General features: G+C 39.5%; 1 protein-coding gene across 8 annotated transcripts in view; it reads left to right on the forward strand.

Moving 5' to 3' along the window:
* UBR5 (ubiquitin protein ligase E3 component n-recognin 5) overlaps positions 1 to 16,858 on the forward strand; it is an 83,686-nt gene that overhangs the window by 36,541 nt on the left and 30,287 nt on the right. For 6 of the 8 annotated variants that reach the window (XM_060243420.1, XM_060243412.1, XM_060243415.1 and 3 more), the window contains 13 exons: positions 2,715 to 2,832; positions 5,379 to 5,563; positions 6,013 to 6,122; positions 7,048 to 7,160; positions 8,611 to 8,754; positions 9,444 to 9,555; positions 9,717 to 9,871; positions 11,403 to 11,600; positions 12,578 to 12,788; positions 13,971 to 14,097; positions 14,421 to 14,572; positions 15,140 to 15,235; positions 15,482 to 15,605. In XM_060243420.1, the coding sequence (XP_060099403.1) occupies positions 2,715 to 2,832; positions 5,379 to 5,563; positions 6,013 to 6,122; positions 7,048 to 7,160; positions 8,611 to 8,754; positions 9,444 to 9,555; positions 9,717 to 9,871; positions 11,403 to 11,600; positions 12,578 to 12,788; positions 13,971 to 14,097; positions 14,421 to 14,572; positions 15,140 to 15,235; positions 15,482 to 15,605 (1,845 nt within the window). The remainder of the gene's footprint in view (positions 1 to 2,714; positions 2,833 to 5,378; positions 5,564 to 6,012; positions 6,123 to 7,047; positions 7,161 to 8,610; positions 8,755 to 9,443; positions 9,556 to 9,716; positions 9,872 to 11,402; positions 11,601 to 12,577; positions 12,789 to 13,970; positions 14,098 to 14,420; positions 14,573 to 15,139; positions 15,236 to 15,481; positions 15,606 to 16,858) is intronic. The other 2 variants (XM_060243413.1, XM_060243418.1) reach the window with 2 other exon arrangements.

Consider the following 16,858-nt stretch of genomic DNA (forward strand, 5'->3'; position numbering starts at 1 on the left):
AATGCAGTAATTTGCATTTTAGTCTTATCTTATTGAGCAAAGTTTGAAGTCATCTTTCAACTTAAGTGGCTTTTCTATTGGAGAAGAGCCACTTAAGTTGGAGGAAGGCTTTGGCTAGATGCACTCTGTTATAAAAAATTGTCTTTAGAAATTGACTCAATTTATCTAAACGAACATGAAAACAGAGTTGTATGCTTGCTTAACTATTAATATACATTTTTCTAGCAAAGCCTTGCTCATTTTTCGAAGAAAATTATTTTCCTGTAGCATTAAACCATTTAAGGGGCTTTCTTTGTTTGACGGCTTAAGTCCTACATGAGTTCTGTACAGCCCCGTACATGGAATGTGCTTTCATGAGCCATAGTTGGACCGTCTAGAAATTTCTGGAAGATTAGATGTGCATCTGTAGGAGATTTTCTTCAATCATTCTTGGTTTATTACTGTTGTGTCATCTTGTTTTAAGCTATAGCAAATCCTCCCTTTCTTATGCAATGGCAAGCAGGGCTGGAGAAGAGCTCTGAATGCAGTAGAAAGATTCCAGAATAACAGCTCCATGATTCTTACCTCACCGGCTTGCATGTTGGTCATGCTGTTGAAATGAAGCCATAACCCTGCAAACTCAGTAGTGTAGAAGAGTTTAAAGGCATGGATGACTCATCTCATTCTATTTGTCCTCCATCTGCTTCCCTTCATAATTGCCACACTAACTTCTAAATATACAGTCTTTACCAGTCTGGATCCAAAGACTTCCCCAGACTTTCCAAGCGTCCCTTGTTGGTCTTTGTAGATCAGCTGAAGGATCTTTGTCAGAAACCTCTTTCTTAGATCCCACCTTCTGTCAGCTTGAGAATCATTATCAGATGTTACCCACTAATCAGTGTTCTCTGTAAGCTGAGTTAGTGTGAGATAGCTCACAGTTTTTAGCCTCTGGCTCACACATTTTTGTCTTAGCTCAGGAAAGATGGCCCTAGAGCAGGGGTAGGGAACGTTGGCTCTCCAGATCAGGGGTCCTCAACCTTTTTAAATAGGGGGCCAGTACACTGTCCCTCAGACTGTTGGAGGGCCGGACTGCCGTCACTGTACAAGGCCGCGGGCCGTCAGTTCTCCATCTTCTGCATCTCTCTCCCTTCCCCACACCACACACCCCGGCCTGGGAACTCACCTCACCTCGGTATCGCCTCACACTCTGTCTCCGCCGCCTCAGCCCAGTGCCGGAAGCGTGCGTTGCTAACGCGAGTTTAGGTCGAACGTCACTTCCGGTCTGATTTTGCCATAACCCGGCGGGCCGCATAAACGTCCTCAGCGGGCCGCATCTGGCCCGCGGGCCGTAGGTTGAGGACCCCTGCTCCAGATGTTTTTTGCCTACAACTCCCATCAGCCCCAGCCATTGGCCATGCTGGCTGGGGCTGATGGGAGTTGTAGGCAAAAAGCATCTGGAGAGCCAACGTTCCCTATTCCTTCCCTAGAGCAAACTAGTTTATATAGTAGCCAAACTGCTCTCACAACTTTAATGCCAGTAGCTCACAAAGTAGAATTTTTGCTCACAAGACTCCACAGCTTGGAGTCTTTTTTTTTTGCCACTAAAGCAAAATAATCTTTCATTACCATGTTATAGTATTGTGGAAGCAACACAAATCAAAAGACTGTGTACCATTCTCATCTTTTCAATAGAGGGTGTTGTGAGCAGAAAGGGTTTATCTTTTTTAGCAATAGTCAGGGTACCATATTATCAGTCCTTTGTTTTTTTTCCTGAAAAGCTGATGTTTTGCTTAAGATTTTTGAAGTTGGAGGCATCCAGATTGGTTAACTTGAAGCTCAGCAGTTTACTCTGATAATCACTGGTGCTTTGTAAACCTTTTGAGGGGAAAGAACATTAAGGGTATGCTAAATGAAGATGTCAGATTTGTGTGTCTCACTGTATCCTCTCTCCATTAAGGACCTGAGTCTCTTATTATTGTCTATGCCACCTTCAAGATTCTTCCACACCATTCTTGAACCAGGAAATACCAGTTATCTTGTAAATGCCATCATCCAAGTCTCCATTTGCCATGTGTATATCAACTCCTGGTTTTGTGTGCATTCATATATTTTGGAACCCACTACTTTGATATCCTGGCCTATTCAGGTGTTGGCACTGACTGACATTTTGTGCTGAGAGGGGGAGATTTGTAGAAATGCTAAATTTACAGAAATGAATACTTGCCCAGTTTCTTCCTTTTTCTGTTCTTGTTTGCTTTTTCTCACCTTTTGTCTGGAACTGACTGACATTTCAACATGCACTCAATTCAGGCATTCTTTCTATTTCACTGGTATTGGATTACACTGAATTGGTGGGTCTTGCTGATTGCAGAGCACAGGTGCAGAATTTTACTTTGTCTCTAAACTGCTACTGATCAATAAGGGGGAAGGGTTCCTGTCCCTCATATGTTCCAGACATTCTAGAAAGTTTTCCTATGGCCTGCATAGGTGCTTTCCCATAGGTACATATAAGCACAATAGTAGTTATGAATGAGCAACTATTTTCTTAAATTTTTATTTTTAAAAAGACTTCACTAAATCTTAAAGTTTACGCTTTTATTAGTGGTAATTCTCTTTAGGAACCTGTGAAAAATTCATTAACTTGGCTTTTAATTCTTTAGTACTCTTACAAAGTGTAACTTGATATTCAGAGTGACAAAGCAGTATACTAAAACAATATTCTCCTTCTCCACCAGGGGCGTAGTTCCTTTCAGCCAAAGGAAGAAGATGCTAGAAAAGGCCAGAGCCAAAAACAAAAAGCCTAAGTCTAGCGCTGGCATCTCCTCAATGCCAAATATTACTGTTGGTACTCAGGTAAGCAGAAACATGTTGTAATTTATACTTAAAATGGTTTTGAGGAATGACCTGCATAAAACAAGCTGATCTTACTTACTGTAACCGTGTTTTATGATGTAACAAGTTGTCTACATGTATGCAGGGGTGGTATCTAAAGCAGAGGCTCCTGTTGTTTGTACTGACACCAATGAGCTAACTACCCACACTTTTACACTGTGCTTTCTCTTATGTAGAATAATGCTGGCCTCTCTGTCAGTTTTCTCATTGCTGTTGTATAGATAGGGTACATACATACATACTTGGTGGTACTGCTGCAGAAAATCTCTACAGCTGCTATTCGCTATACCTTGGCCTCTCTGCTCTGACTTTGTATCCATATTTTAGCCTGTTAAGTTGACACCCTGTGTCTGTTTCCCATGATGGTCCCACCAATAATCTGAAAACTAAAAATAAACAATGGGTTTACAGATTGTCACAAGAGACTCTCCCCCAAATTATGCTAATTAAAGGTTTTGTGTGACTGTTGTGAGATGGTTACTTCTGTTCTATGAATGCTAAACAACTCCAGACAACTTTACCAAGATCCCCTGCCTTGGATGTAGTGTACTGCAGAATTTATTGTGAACAAGATGTAGTCCAGCGAGCTCTAATGAATGCCAGGAGGGGACTGACAGGCAAGTGAAAGTCAGGGGTGGAGAGAGAAGTGGCATGCATAGATGAAAGGCAGGGAAGCAGAAAGGGAATGATGAGAAGAAAAATGGGCCCTGTGAGGCAAAGAGAGGGGGAGTAGAAAATAGAACAAGTGGGGAAGGACTAAGCTGGGATAAGGGAGGGAGAACCAGATATAGCAAGGAAAAAAGACCTGTGGGGCGGGGTGGAATTTCCCTTCCTTTGTGAATTCTTGTGGGTCCACTGTATGTGTATATACTGATACCAGTGTGCCATTATTGAGGAACTATATAGAAAATACAAAGGCTTTGGTGTAAACAGGATCACCAAAGAGCAGCTTGAAACTGTTGTAGATATTTACTAGAGTGTGAATCACTATTAACTATGTATCTGATATTAATACAAATAGACAATACAACCTCCAAAATCATTAAATTCTCTTGGCAAAGATGAACAACAAGATGCCAGATAGATGTTGGAAATGTAAAATGCATGAAGGTTCTTTCTACCATATGTGGTGGACTTGTGAAAGAGCAAAAAAGTATTGGCAGATGATTCAACAAGAAATTTCTAAGATCTTGGGATATGAATTTAAGAAAGTTGCAGAGACTTTTCTGTTGGGATTACAAATGGAAAAATTTCCAAAAGAAGATAGAACTATAATTTGGTACTTGCTTTCAGCTGCTAGGACATTATATGCGCAGTTGTGGAAGCAAGAAAAAATACCAGAGAAATGGGATTGGATTGTAAAAGTTATGATGTGAAGTGAAATGGACAAATTAACAAGAATTTTAAGAGATTACGATTTAGAAGTTTTTAAGATGGAGTGGAAAAAGTTCAGAAGATATGTAGAAAAAGAGTGAAAATAAAAGGACATTGGACAATTTTTGATAATGATTAAGTCTTAGAAAAAAGAAGAATATTAATTTTTGTTTTTATTAGTTAAGGGTACCTTTAAATATTAGTATTTTAAGTAAATAACACCGATGGGGTCAAGTAACGGGTGGAGGGGTGGGTAGAAAGTAATATATGGGATAGATAAAAGAAGTTATTAATGATGCAAGAAATATAATTTGTTACCATATGTTACCAAATAAAATTGTTTTAACCAAAATCATTAAATTCTCTACATAATAGCTACAATCCTGGAATTCCATTTGGTACTGTTCCTTTAAAAGTATCATCATCCAAGCTGGCAAAACACTTTCTCCCTCCAGTGTTGTTGTGAGCATAAGGTCTCTAATCACTCCCAGAAGTTCAAAGTCCAAGATTTCTTTTAAATGATAAGTGCTGATAAGGAAATCTACAGAATGAAAATATCACAAAGGGAGAGAGGATACATTTTTCCAGAACTTTTAAATGATTTCGTATCTTCCTCAGCTCAGTTCCTCTTAACAACCATTAACCTCTTCATGGAGCTATTATGAAAATAAAAACTGACATAAATGCTTCAATTAATGCTTGTAAATTACACCCACAGAGGAAAACATTAATACATGGATGCATTGATCCATGTATGAATGTTTTTCTCTGTGGGTAAGTGTTTGGGTGTTCTTTTGGATTCGGGTGTAGTTTACATTGATATCAGTTTTTATTTTCATAATAACTCCAATAACTCGATACTTTTAAAAGGACAGAACCAAATGGAATTCCAGGATTTTAGCTATTAGGTAATGAGAATTTAATGATATTGGAGGTTATATGGTGTATTTGTATGAATATTAGATACATGGTTAATAGTGAGTCATACTTTAGTAAATATTTGCATCTGTTTCAAATTGCTCTTTGGTGATTATACTTTTTACTACTGAGGAACTGGCATAAAATATTTTTTTGTTATCAGTTTTGATTCTTCACTTTAATATAGTTGATCACCAGCCTTTTTTTTATTTCAGGTGTGTTTGAGAAATAACCCTCTTTATCATGCTGGAGCAGTTGCTTTTTCAATCAGTGCTGGAATTCCTAAAGTTGGAGTCTTAATGGAATCTGTGTGGAACATGAATGATAGCTGCAGGTTTCAGCTCCGGTCACCGGAGAGCTTAAAAAACATGGAAAAAGCTAGTAAAACTACCGAGGCAAAGTAAGTACACTAACATGTGCAATAAACATTTTAAAAATAGATCAGTGCCATTTCAAGTGGCTTTTCTGCCAAATTGTTAGGTTTGCATTTTCATTCCTAAACCTAATTCCCCTTGGGTGCACTAGGGACCTTTAAATGTTAGTCAGAAATAAGTGTCTCAAGTTATCTGGCAAAGAATTTAAATGTGTATTACCTAGCCCAGTTTTGTTTGGAAAAAATGCATCCTCTTCTAATCGTATTAAAAAACACACTCTGATTTTGTATTTTGGTTTCATGGATTGAGATTAAAGATAGCATGCTTAGTCTAAAAAGAACATCCAAATCTTCTGTATACCAAGTCTGTGTAGCAAAGCTTTGTATTCACTTTTTTAAAACCCTCAGAAAAGTTAACAGCTCTGTCTAAAGCATTGGCTAGACTTCACTGAGAGAGTTTTTTTTTAAAATTCTAGACCTGAAAGCAAGCAGGAACCAGTGAAAACTGAAATGGGCCCACCACCTTCTCCAGCTTCTACCTGTAGTGATGCCTCTTCAATTGCGAGCAGTGCATCTATGCCATATAGTAAGTTGTACAGAGAAAAGGATTGTGGTTTTCTGTTCAAAGCCATAGAGGTGCTAAGTCTGCCAGATATACTGATGTGTTTATAGTTGCTTTGTTAACTGTGAACATCCAAGCTTACTGTATATAAGGTCTAGTATTCCATCAACTATTCAGCTGATAGTTTAGAAAACAGAGAACAGAACCTTAGAGAAATATGTCTTTAAAACAAAACTGTTATAATTCCACAGTTGGATGATAATTGATGTTTGTCTTCTTATGTAGAATTGTTACTTTACTAACAGTATTCATTAACATACAAATAATATTATGCTAATAATATTAGCATAGGCCAGATTGAAGCATATTAGCATAGGCCAGATTATTAGCATAGGCCAAATTGAATACCACCCGGGATCGGGCCTTCTCCATTGCAGCTCCACTGCTGTGGAATCAACTCCCGGAGGAGGTACGGGCCCTGCGATGCTTAGACCAATTCTGCAGGGCCTGTAAGACCTACCTCTTCAAAATGGCCTTCACCTAATACCGAGCCAAGAAAGTTTCGCTGGACATGTCTTAGCACTGAATTTTATCAAAGACCTAAATTATAGCACCACAATGTTAATGTTAATTTTAATACAAGTTGCTAATGATTTAATGATGATTTTATAATTGTAATTGTAATCACTATATATGGTTTTATTGTATATTACATTCGTATGTTGTGAGCTGCCCTGAGCCTGGCCTGGCGGGGAGGGCGGGATACAAATAAAAAGTATTATTATTATTAATATTAATATAGAGTGTTGGTGGATGGTGTTTTCAGTGGGCTGAAAGTTATTGGTACTAATTGCGAAATTGACTTGCGTTTGTGTTTTATATAAACAGGAATTAATTAAAACATCATCAAAGCAGAGTGGTAATTTCTAGTATTTCTTTCTTTTCTAAGAACGACGACGGTCTACACCTGCTCCAAAAGAGGAGGAGAAAGTGAATGAAGAACAGTGGTCTCTTAGGGAAGTAGTGTTTGTAGAAGATGTTAAGAATGTTCCTGTGGGCAAGGTTTGTATAAAACAGAACTGCTTTCAGTCTTCTTTTCATTGTTATGGTACCAATCCTCCCCTCCCTGAGAGTACCACCATTTTACAAATACAACTGTAGTGGTTATGAACTACTTTAATCAGCGAACTACTTTCATCAGTGCAAATGGGGTTCTGTGCTGAGATATGACTTGATTCTTCCTTACATGCTTCCTGTGCATTACTAAAGCACACTGTGTGTTCATAGAGCAGTAAAGGCATTACACGACTGCTTCGGTGCTTCTTGCTGCTTCTGGCTGAGCTGATCTATCTCATGAGGGTTTTTTCTGGAATTGCTTCTCTCTGCAGCATCTTTACACGGCTGGATGGAGACTTCAAAGTATCATCAGCAGCTGTGGTTGGGGTGGATGTCAGCACAAATATACTGTCACATATGACAATGGTACAGGAAGCTCCAGATAAGATACATCATGCAGCCACTTGGTTCTTACCAGTGCAAAAATTATTTCAGCATGCATTTATTTTTGCTTGACCAGCCATTTAGTGAGTTGTTTTGTTTCTGGATTGGGAATGAGGCATGGTTCATTTATGCATTCTTTCCATATTATCAAAGACATGTTGACTTTAGAGTCTAGCAATTCTAAGGTGTCATTTTTCCAAGACTACTGCTGCTGTGTGTCCGTTAACCACTTGGCTTAACTGTAAGAAATGCCTTGACTTTTTACCTATATCTCAGATTCTGAATGCTTTCTGATACACAGTGCTTTAGTTGTGTGAGGAAGTGGCATTCTGTGAGAACAGCATCAGAGTAGAGATTGTCTAGGTGGCAGGACTGAATCTTAATTTAAAATTTATACCCCACCTTTCTGTCCTCAGGGCCACCCAGTTGGCTAGTAAATTAAAAACATAAATGATAAGTACATACTAAAACCCACTAAAACCAAACAAAATCAGATAATTAAAATGATTAACACCAAGTTAAAATACAGGAGGAACACAGGATAATACACTTACATAAAAACAACAGTTAAAACATAGGGCAGGAGGGAGGATCACTGAGGGAATGCTAAACTGAACAAAAAAGTCTTCACTCTATTGTGGAAGATGGTGGCAAAAGGGGTAGACGAGTCTCCGGGGAGAGAGTTTCACAGTTTGGTGCCAGGACCAAGAAGGCTCTCTGAGTTGCTACCTGCTGAGTCTCAGAAGGTGGGGGCACTCCAAGCAAGGCCTTACAAAGATTACCACAGCAGTTTGGTAGGTTTGTAAGGGAATAGGTAGTCCTCATTTCAGGTAATGTGAAATGACATGATATGCACATAGAAAAATAGGAGGATATGACAGCTGCCTTAAAAGCCAGAGCAGTTACTGAATCATGTTGTCAAAGCTTAATGTCCTAAAACCCTGGCACCTATGCATATTTTTCAGCTTAGCCATTGAGGGTTTTTGTTCATATGCATATGTTTTCTTTATAGGTACTGAAAGTAGATGGTGCTTATGTTGCTGTAAAATTTCCAGGGGCATCCACTAATGCCAACTGTACAAGCAGCTCTGGTTCAGACCCTGATCCTTCTTCTCTTCTTCAAGATTGCCGATTGCTCAGAATAGATGAACTTCAGGTATATATGATAATAGCAAGACATGGCAGGTTTAAAATGTTAGTAACTCTTTACGGAGAGCACAGCTTAAAATACAATGTGTGATTCTTTTATCTGAAATCTTTTATCTGATGATGCTGGGGTTGGAGAAGGGACAAATCAGATCTTTAACATGTTCAAGGGGTTAGAACTTCTATATAAGAGATAAGTCTATAGAGGTTGTAGTTAGAGAGAAGGTGGCTAATGGGAGATGTGAGGAAGATCCCAGGTAAAACAAATGGTGGTATGAATAGAACTGTGATCCCCCTCCCCCCCAAAAAATTAAGCCTGGGCTGTTCATTAAACTAATTAGAAAGGTAGAGGATGGGCAAAAGAAAATATTTCACAGCCAACACATAAATTAATTTTAAATTGTACTAGGTTGTGGAGATGATAAAGGAGATTGTAAACTACTCTGAGACTCTTCTTCTTTTGTGATATCAAAAGGGTTAAATAAATTAATGGAGGACCACACTATGGTTTGTGGTTGTTAGCCATGAAAGCCAAATAGAGATTCCTTGTTCAGGGGCAGCCATGCCCCTAAATTATTACATGCTTAGGAGAGAGAAAGGCTTTGCAATCTTGCTCTTTGAAGGGGGAGAGAAAAAGACTTTGCTCATTTTGCCAGAGATAAGACCAATTCATTGAACTGAAATCTGCTTTTTTATCAGGTGGTAAAAACTGGTGGGACTCCAAAAGTTCCAGATTGTTTCCAAAGAACTCCTAAAAAACTGTGTATTCCTGAGAAAACAGAAATTCTAGCAGTGAATGTAGATTCAAAAGGTGAGTGGCAACTATTCAGCTTCTCTAAATGCTAATCCTATCAGCAAAAATGGACAAACTTGCAAACTCTATTTATTTCATTGAAAAAATATTTACTAGCCATTAGTTTGAAATATATTCTGAGGAAATAACATCTGTTGGTCTTTCTATACACTTGCCAGGAGTACATGCTGTCCTGAAGACTGGGAACTGGGTTAGGTATTGCATCTTTGATCTTGCAACTGGAAAAGCAGAACAAGAAAACAATTTCCCCACTAGTAGTATTGCTTTCCTTGGGCAGAATGAGAAGAATGTTGCCATTTTCACTGCTGGGCAGGTTTGTTTTTTTGTTTCATGCATTGTTATCTGAAATTATCATCTGGGGACCTTTAAGGTTGATAATGTAGCCAAGTAAGGATATAGTAAAGTGTAGCACAACACAGTGGAGTGGTGCAGCTTCTCCTTATGGCCAGACTGGCAGAAGTGTACATTAAGGCAAACAGAGGTCAGGGGCGGGGGGTGGGTGGGGAGAGGGGAAATCCCCAGTAAGCACAGTAGTCCCTACAGGTGCCTATTTGCCTTAAAAAATAGGCAGGCTAATCAGGGAGGAATAGTATCTCTAGGCTTGGAGTTTGCTTTTACCACCCTTTCACTCTGTTAAGACTCCAGGTATGATCAAAGAGCCCAGAGAATGTAAATACCTTAGCTTTTCCCACAGGGCAGGTTCCCAACAATAGGGTAAAGGACTTCAGTGACTGTTGATTCTGAAGTAATTCCTCCTAGGCCTGACCTGAGCATCTGCACTTCATGAGGTGGATGTAGCAGATGGTGGTGCAGCAGGTTTCCATTGTGGTGCTAAAGGGCAAAGCGAACTAATTAGGGACCCAACCCTTTGGTACCAAGCTTTGATTGAAATCCCTTTGTAAAAAGTTCTATAGGACTTCAAAGAAACACAAAGGGGAAGTCTTGGTATAGGGGCAGATCTGTGTAAAAGAAACACAGACAAGATCACAGATCATCTTACTACTACTCCTGTTATAGTCTGAGTTTGCCCAGCTTGCAAATCAAGCTGCTTTGAGTACTTTGAGATGAAAGGTGAGCTATAAATGTTTGAATGTTCTCATAATTCCAAAGCACCAATGGAAAGGATTCATTCTCATGAATGAAAGGCTTTCCACAAGAAACATAGAGTAGAAGGTTGCAGCTCAGGTGGTGCTGGGATAAGGGGATAGGGGATGCTTTGTCGTCTTCTGCCTCCCTGGAGCAATCAGAGAAGGCACTGGCTCTCATAAGGAGGAAGCAGTTATTGCCAGAGTAGGTGGTACAGACTGAACCTCAGTTAGATCACTGGAAACCTGGGCTCCTCTCAAAGGCTATGTGCACCTTAGTTTTCAGGTGGTAAGGGGGATGGGCAGTAGTTTCACTGTACCAAGAAGAATTCCCCCAGAGTCTTTTAGAGTCTCTAACCCTTCCCTTCACAGATGAGTTCGACAGAATTGTCATGCAAAAAGTTCCTAGAGGTGCCTGTATTGATCATCATATGATTTGTTTGTGGGGTTTTTTTCATCCAAAGCAGGCTTTTATAAGCCTTTTCAAAAAAAGTTGTGGGTGTTTTCACTGTATTTGCCCTTCCTTGATAGGTGCCCCCTGTATTGCCACACCCACTCAGGACAGTTTGTATTGTATCTTTATTTTGAAATAAAGAACTGTGTTGAAGAAGACTGGGGAGAGAAACTATGCAATTTATTTTTCAGACAGTATAGCAGAAATTGATGGATTATGCTACAACCACCTGCATAAGACTTGATATGAATGTATAAAGGAACCCCAGAATTGACATTTTGTATCAAAATTTGCTTTTTGTGTAGGAGTCTCCAAGTATTCTTCGAGATGGAAATGGCACTATATATCCAATGGCGAAAGATTGCATGGGCGGAATAAGGGATCCTGATTGGTTAGATCTTCCTCCTATTAGCAGTCTGGGAATGGGAGTTCATTCCTTAACAAATCTTCCTGCTAATTCAACCATTAAAAAGAAGGCTGCTATCATCATAATGGCTGTTGAGGTAATTCATATCACGGCCTAATTAATTACTCTTTGGAGACTTTATTCTGCTCTTTTTGATAATTTTCTTCTTTAAATTATTTTCTGCTTTTTAACAACTGGTCCTCAATTGAATAAATTCAGGTTGGTGAGTGGTATAGTTTGCGCTGGATTAAAAGGGTTTCTGGCTGAGATTACAGTTGCTGTTGACTGATGATTTGGTTCGAGTTATTCCTTTCTGTGATGAAAACGAATGTTTTCTCTTTTGCCCACAAGTTTTATAGAACAGATAGCAATGTACTAGACAATATGATCAGTGTAATCCTAAACACTGATTTCAAAAGAGGGTGAAACTTTGTTTAGGATTGCATGAAATTATGTTTTCTGTAAGATTTATTGTGATCTCTAGTAAGCTGGTCCTACACTTCCATTTTAGCCATAGCTAAAATGACAGGTGCACAGCCTCCTACACAAGCATACTTGTGTATTTATCTTTCCACTTTGCTTTCTGGAACAGAAGGTGCATGTACATAGTGTTTTCTGGCATTCTGATTTTGTTTAAATAGTAAGTTATAATAATAATAATTTTTAATTTATATCCTGCCCTCCCCACCGAAGCAGGCTCAGTTCCCCGCTGAAGTTCCCATAAAATTACTTGCTTTTTAAAAAGGACAATGTAGCATTTAGTATGTAAAATGCATTTTACACCGGGCAGCGGATCCTAAGCACCTAATAGTATGTCATAACAGAGAGTACGCCATACAGGTGAATTTCAGAACAGTATGGCTGGGGTAAAATTTGCATGTTCACGCGATTTCTTGACCACTTGTGGCTAAAGTCTCCCTGGTACAGTTTGTCCTATTTAAATCACGTGTAAAGTATGGCAATATTTTGCTATGTCATGTACTGTGCGCTTCTTCATGAAGTTTGCAGCAGTGGATTTGAGCCAGAGCATTCTGTAGCTTAAGTTTTTCATTCATTTTATTTTCCTGTGTACAGAAGCAAACTTTAATGCAGCACATTCTCCGATGTGACTATGAGGCCTGCAGACAGTACCTGGTGAACTTTGAGCAAGCTGTTGTCATGGATCAGAATCCCCAAGCTCTGCAGACATTTCTTGGCCACAGATGTGATGGAAACCGCAATATTCTGCATGCGTGTGTATCTGTCTGCTTTCCGACCAGTAATAAAGAAACAAAAGAGGAAGAGGGTGAGTTTTAAGAATGTGATGGAAATACATTTTGACTGGGAGCAAGAAATCCAGCTAGACGCATTATTTCAGAACTTCTCAGTCATAAAAACTCATCACTTGAAAATGGAGGCCTGGGTCCAGGCTTGGTACATTGTTTTGATACACAGAAGGACTTTCAGCCCCAGTCTCTGCTCTGTACCACTACTTATATAGGCCGTGGGACCTTCAGTACACTTGATGTAGAATGAAAAACAACTGAAAGGGAAAGAGCAACCACCCCAGTGCATAAGGCTGTGTTTGGATTCTGGCCACAGATTTCACCTCTAATGTATGCTGGTATAAATTAGAAACAGATGCCACAAAAATGTTAGGGTGAAACAAATCTTATCGGGTGCAGAATCATGGTTAAAAAGTTGAATCTGCCACCTCCCCTCAAGGAAGAAGAAAAAAGGAGTCCTGGTCATGGATGGCCAGCATGGTAACTTTTGCTAGTAATGCTTCATGAACTAGCAAAAAGTCTGAGGTTCCTAAAAACTAAAAGGGATTGTCTGCAAAACTGGCTATAATATGGAAGTAATAACTGCATTTAAAGAGGTGCAACAGCAAAATCCATTTTGAGTAACAGAAGGCAGAAAAAAGTCACGCTTTATATAGTATTTATTTGGGTTTTAAAACAATTTATTGATAACATGGTTACAGTATCTAATTACATCCTTACTATCTCTAACCCATATGATATTTTCAATCCCCCCTCCCTCCGTAACTAGACTCCCGCCGAGGTTATATACTTAAGTTCAATTATAAAGGTACCCTTAACCAATCAAAGTTCAATGTCTTTCTTTTCTCACGTTCATTTTAAAAAATTGTCCAATGTCTTTTTACATTCCACTCACGCTTTATATAGTATTTATGAACCTCTTAATATGACCATTTGAATGGTTTGAAACTTATTACCATATATTGTGGTGCAGAAGTTAAGGGAATCTGCTGGTCCAACTAGGAGCAGAAAGTGTTCAGTTTTGCCCTTCTTTGTTTTGTATTAAAATTGTCCTAACCTGATAAATTTTGGGATTGAATGATTAAACCTGTTTTCCTTATTTGAATTCGAAACGTAAAGACTTTGATGATGCAAGCTTAACATTTAACTGGCTGTTTCGCATATAAAAGAAATGGATGTCAAGTTTTTTCTTTATGCTTCAGAAGCAGAGCGCTCAGAAAGGAATACATTTGCTGAAAGATTATCTGCGGTTGAAGCTATTGCAAATGCTATTTCTGTGGTGTCGAGTAATGGACCTGGAAACCGTGCAGGATCCTCAAGCAGCAGAAGGTAAGCAAGTGATAATAATTTCTTCTCTTTCTTGTCTCTCTTGGTCTAGCACTTCTTGGTCACGTATTAGATTTATGGACTTGGTGGCATCTCAAATTTTTTGGCATTCAAGTTTGAAATAATATACATAACTTTAAAATTTGTGTGTGTATAAAAATGCATAAAGTGAGTTTACTTGAGGTTAAATGGCAGTTTCTTTGTATTCTGTTATCTGTGGACATAAAGATAAAAGGTTAATTTGGTCTGTAGACATAAGTGTGCTGTGTAAAGCATGATCTCTTGAAGGAAGTTCATCATGAATTTTAGGATTTCCTTTCTCTTAGTTTGAGGCTGAGGGAAATGATGAGAAGATCCTTGCGAGCAGCAGGTTTGGGCCGTCACGAAGCTGGAGCTTCGTCTAGTGATCATCAAGATCCAGTTTCTCCTCCAATAGCTCCTCCCAGCTGGGTTCCAGATCCTCCTGCAATGGACCCAGGTAAGGTTATGTGGGTGTTTTGAAATAGGTATAAAAAGTATATTTCTGATGAACTTGTAAATATAGCACTGTGCACTAGAAATTCATGGGTGCTTGTAAGAACTGTGTAAACCAGTGGTGCCCTGACCTGGGTAGTCCAGGCTAGCCTGATCTTGGAAGCTAAGCAGAGTCGACCCTTTGATGAGAAACTGCTGAGATAGTCCAGGGCAATCAGTGGCAAACCACCTCTGCACATCTCTTGCCTTGAAAACTCCTGCTGAGTGAGCATCATTGGTAGAGAGTGTAGGTATAAACTGGCTTACTAGGGGAGAAAATGGGGTGTTAAAATTTCTGATTGTAATAAGCAAAACCTGTTTGAGTTGTCACTTGCTATCTGCTGTGAATGTTAGTGGCCCCCAAGTCTTGGGAATTTATTTATTTTATTCGATTTATATCCCGCCCTACCCCACCGAGGTGCGCTCAGGGCGGCTATAGTAACCTTCGTTATAAACGCAGTGTACATAGCTACTGCATTCTGCCAAGGATTTTTAAAATTGATCTGCATCCTACTGTTCTCTTTACCAAAAGATGGGGACATTGATTTTATCCTGGCTCCTGCTGTGGGATCTCTAACCACAGCAACAACTGGCACTGGTCAAGGTCCAAGCACCTCCACCATACCAGGTAGGACCTGCTGTTTTGTATTGCAGATCGTGAAAGCTTGCTTCCTTTAAAATATGTGTGTGTATAACTTTGATTGTGACTTCCTAGTTGTGTTGTGAAATTTCTCTGTGCAGTGGCATTCAGCTTATCGTAATGCAGTGTTGTAGTACGCCTGTTAACTGCCTAGAAGCTGTATGTGGTTTCCAGCAATTGAGATAGGTTTCACCACAAGAGGTTTGGTTTTCACCAAAATTGTTTGAATTACAGGTCCTTCTACTGAACCCTCTGTGGTGGAATCAAAGGATCGCAAGGCAAATGCACACTTCATACTGAAATTGCTGTGTGACAGTACTGTTTTGCAGCCTTACCTTCGGGAACTGCTGTCAGCCAAGTAAGAGTCTTCATCTGAAAATCATGTAGTTCATTCCCTATCCGAAACTTATGTCTTTTCTCTTTGATCATCTCAAAGACTGGGGATGAGGGATTGTTAAATCAAATTAGGGATTTCATACAATGTAACCTAAAATGAGACATTCACTGGAGGCAATGCATCAGCAGGACAGAGCATCTGCTTGGTATGCAGAGAGTCCCAGTTAGGTATAACTGAATTCGGTATAAACTGAATAAATAAATAAATATTTATTCAGCCGAATGTAGATTAAACAACCTGATGGATACCAATATAGCTGGCCCAAATAAAAGCTGATATTATTCAGCTTTTAGCACGGCTTGGAGGAGGCATTCCTTTCATTTGTAGAGGTGTGCCACCGAGGTGGTGCAACTCCGGAGAGTGAAGGGAAGGCATTTTAAAATGCCATATAAATTTGTTATTCCTGATTATTTACCTGAACCTGGAGCCCTGCATGCAGGGGAAAGGCAGGATAAAAATCCAATAAATAATATTTGGAAATACCAATTTTTTCTGGGTTCAATGGACCTGAATCTGAAAAAAGGCAGGGGGGGAAGGTTATGTATGCTCCTAGTCCCAGGTTAAGTCCCTGGCATCTTGTGTTAAAGGGATTAGGTAGGAAGTTATGCGAAAGACCTCTGCCTGAGACCTTGGGGAGCCACTGCCAATCTCAGTAGGCAGTACTGACCTTGATGGACCAGTGGTCTGATTTGGTACAAGGCAGCTTTATGTGTGTTCTCATAAAAATGTATTTATGAAATGCACCTCTTGAAGATCTCCAAGGAGGGGGACCCCTTCAGGGAGCCCATTCCACAGAGCTAGAGCCATGATGGAGAAGCGGCCTGGACTCTGGTGAATGCCAGGTAGGCCCCCCTGAGTGGTGGGATAGCCACCTGATAACCACAGTAGGCATAAGGAAGGAGACTGTCCTTCAGTTATCTTGGGCCCAGGCCATGAAGAGCTTTAAAAGGCATAACCAGCACCTTTTGTAATATATAATAACTAAAGAACAATAATTGCTGTGTCAGGCAGATGCTGTGGTTTTTATACGGCACTGCAGACTTGCCTGTAGTTCTTAAGTAAAGAGGTGTCTGACTTCGTCTTTTCATGTTTATGGTTCATTTGCATTAATAATTCCTCTCTCTTTCTTGTGCATCAAAGTTTTGACAACTTTTGAGACTGAAGATGGGAATAGTTCTAACTATGACTCTTGCTTGAAATTTATAAATTTGCTA

The sequence above is a fragment of the Heteronotia binoei genome, chromosome 7 (genome assembly GCF_032191835.1).
Source record: "Heteronotia binoei isolate CCM8104 ecotype False Entrance Well chromosome 7, APGP_CSIRO_Hbin_v1, whole genome shotgun sequence".
In the NCBI taxonomy this organism is placed as follows: domain Eukaryota; kingdom Metazoa; phylum Chordata; class Lepidosauria; order Squamata; family Gekkonidae; genus Heteronotia; species Heteronotia binoei.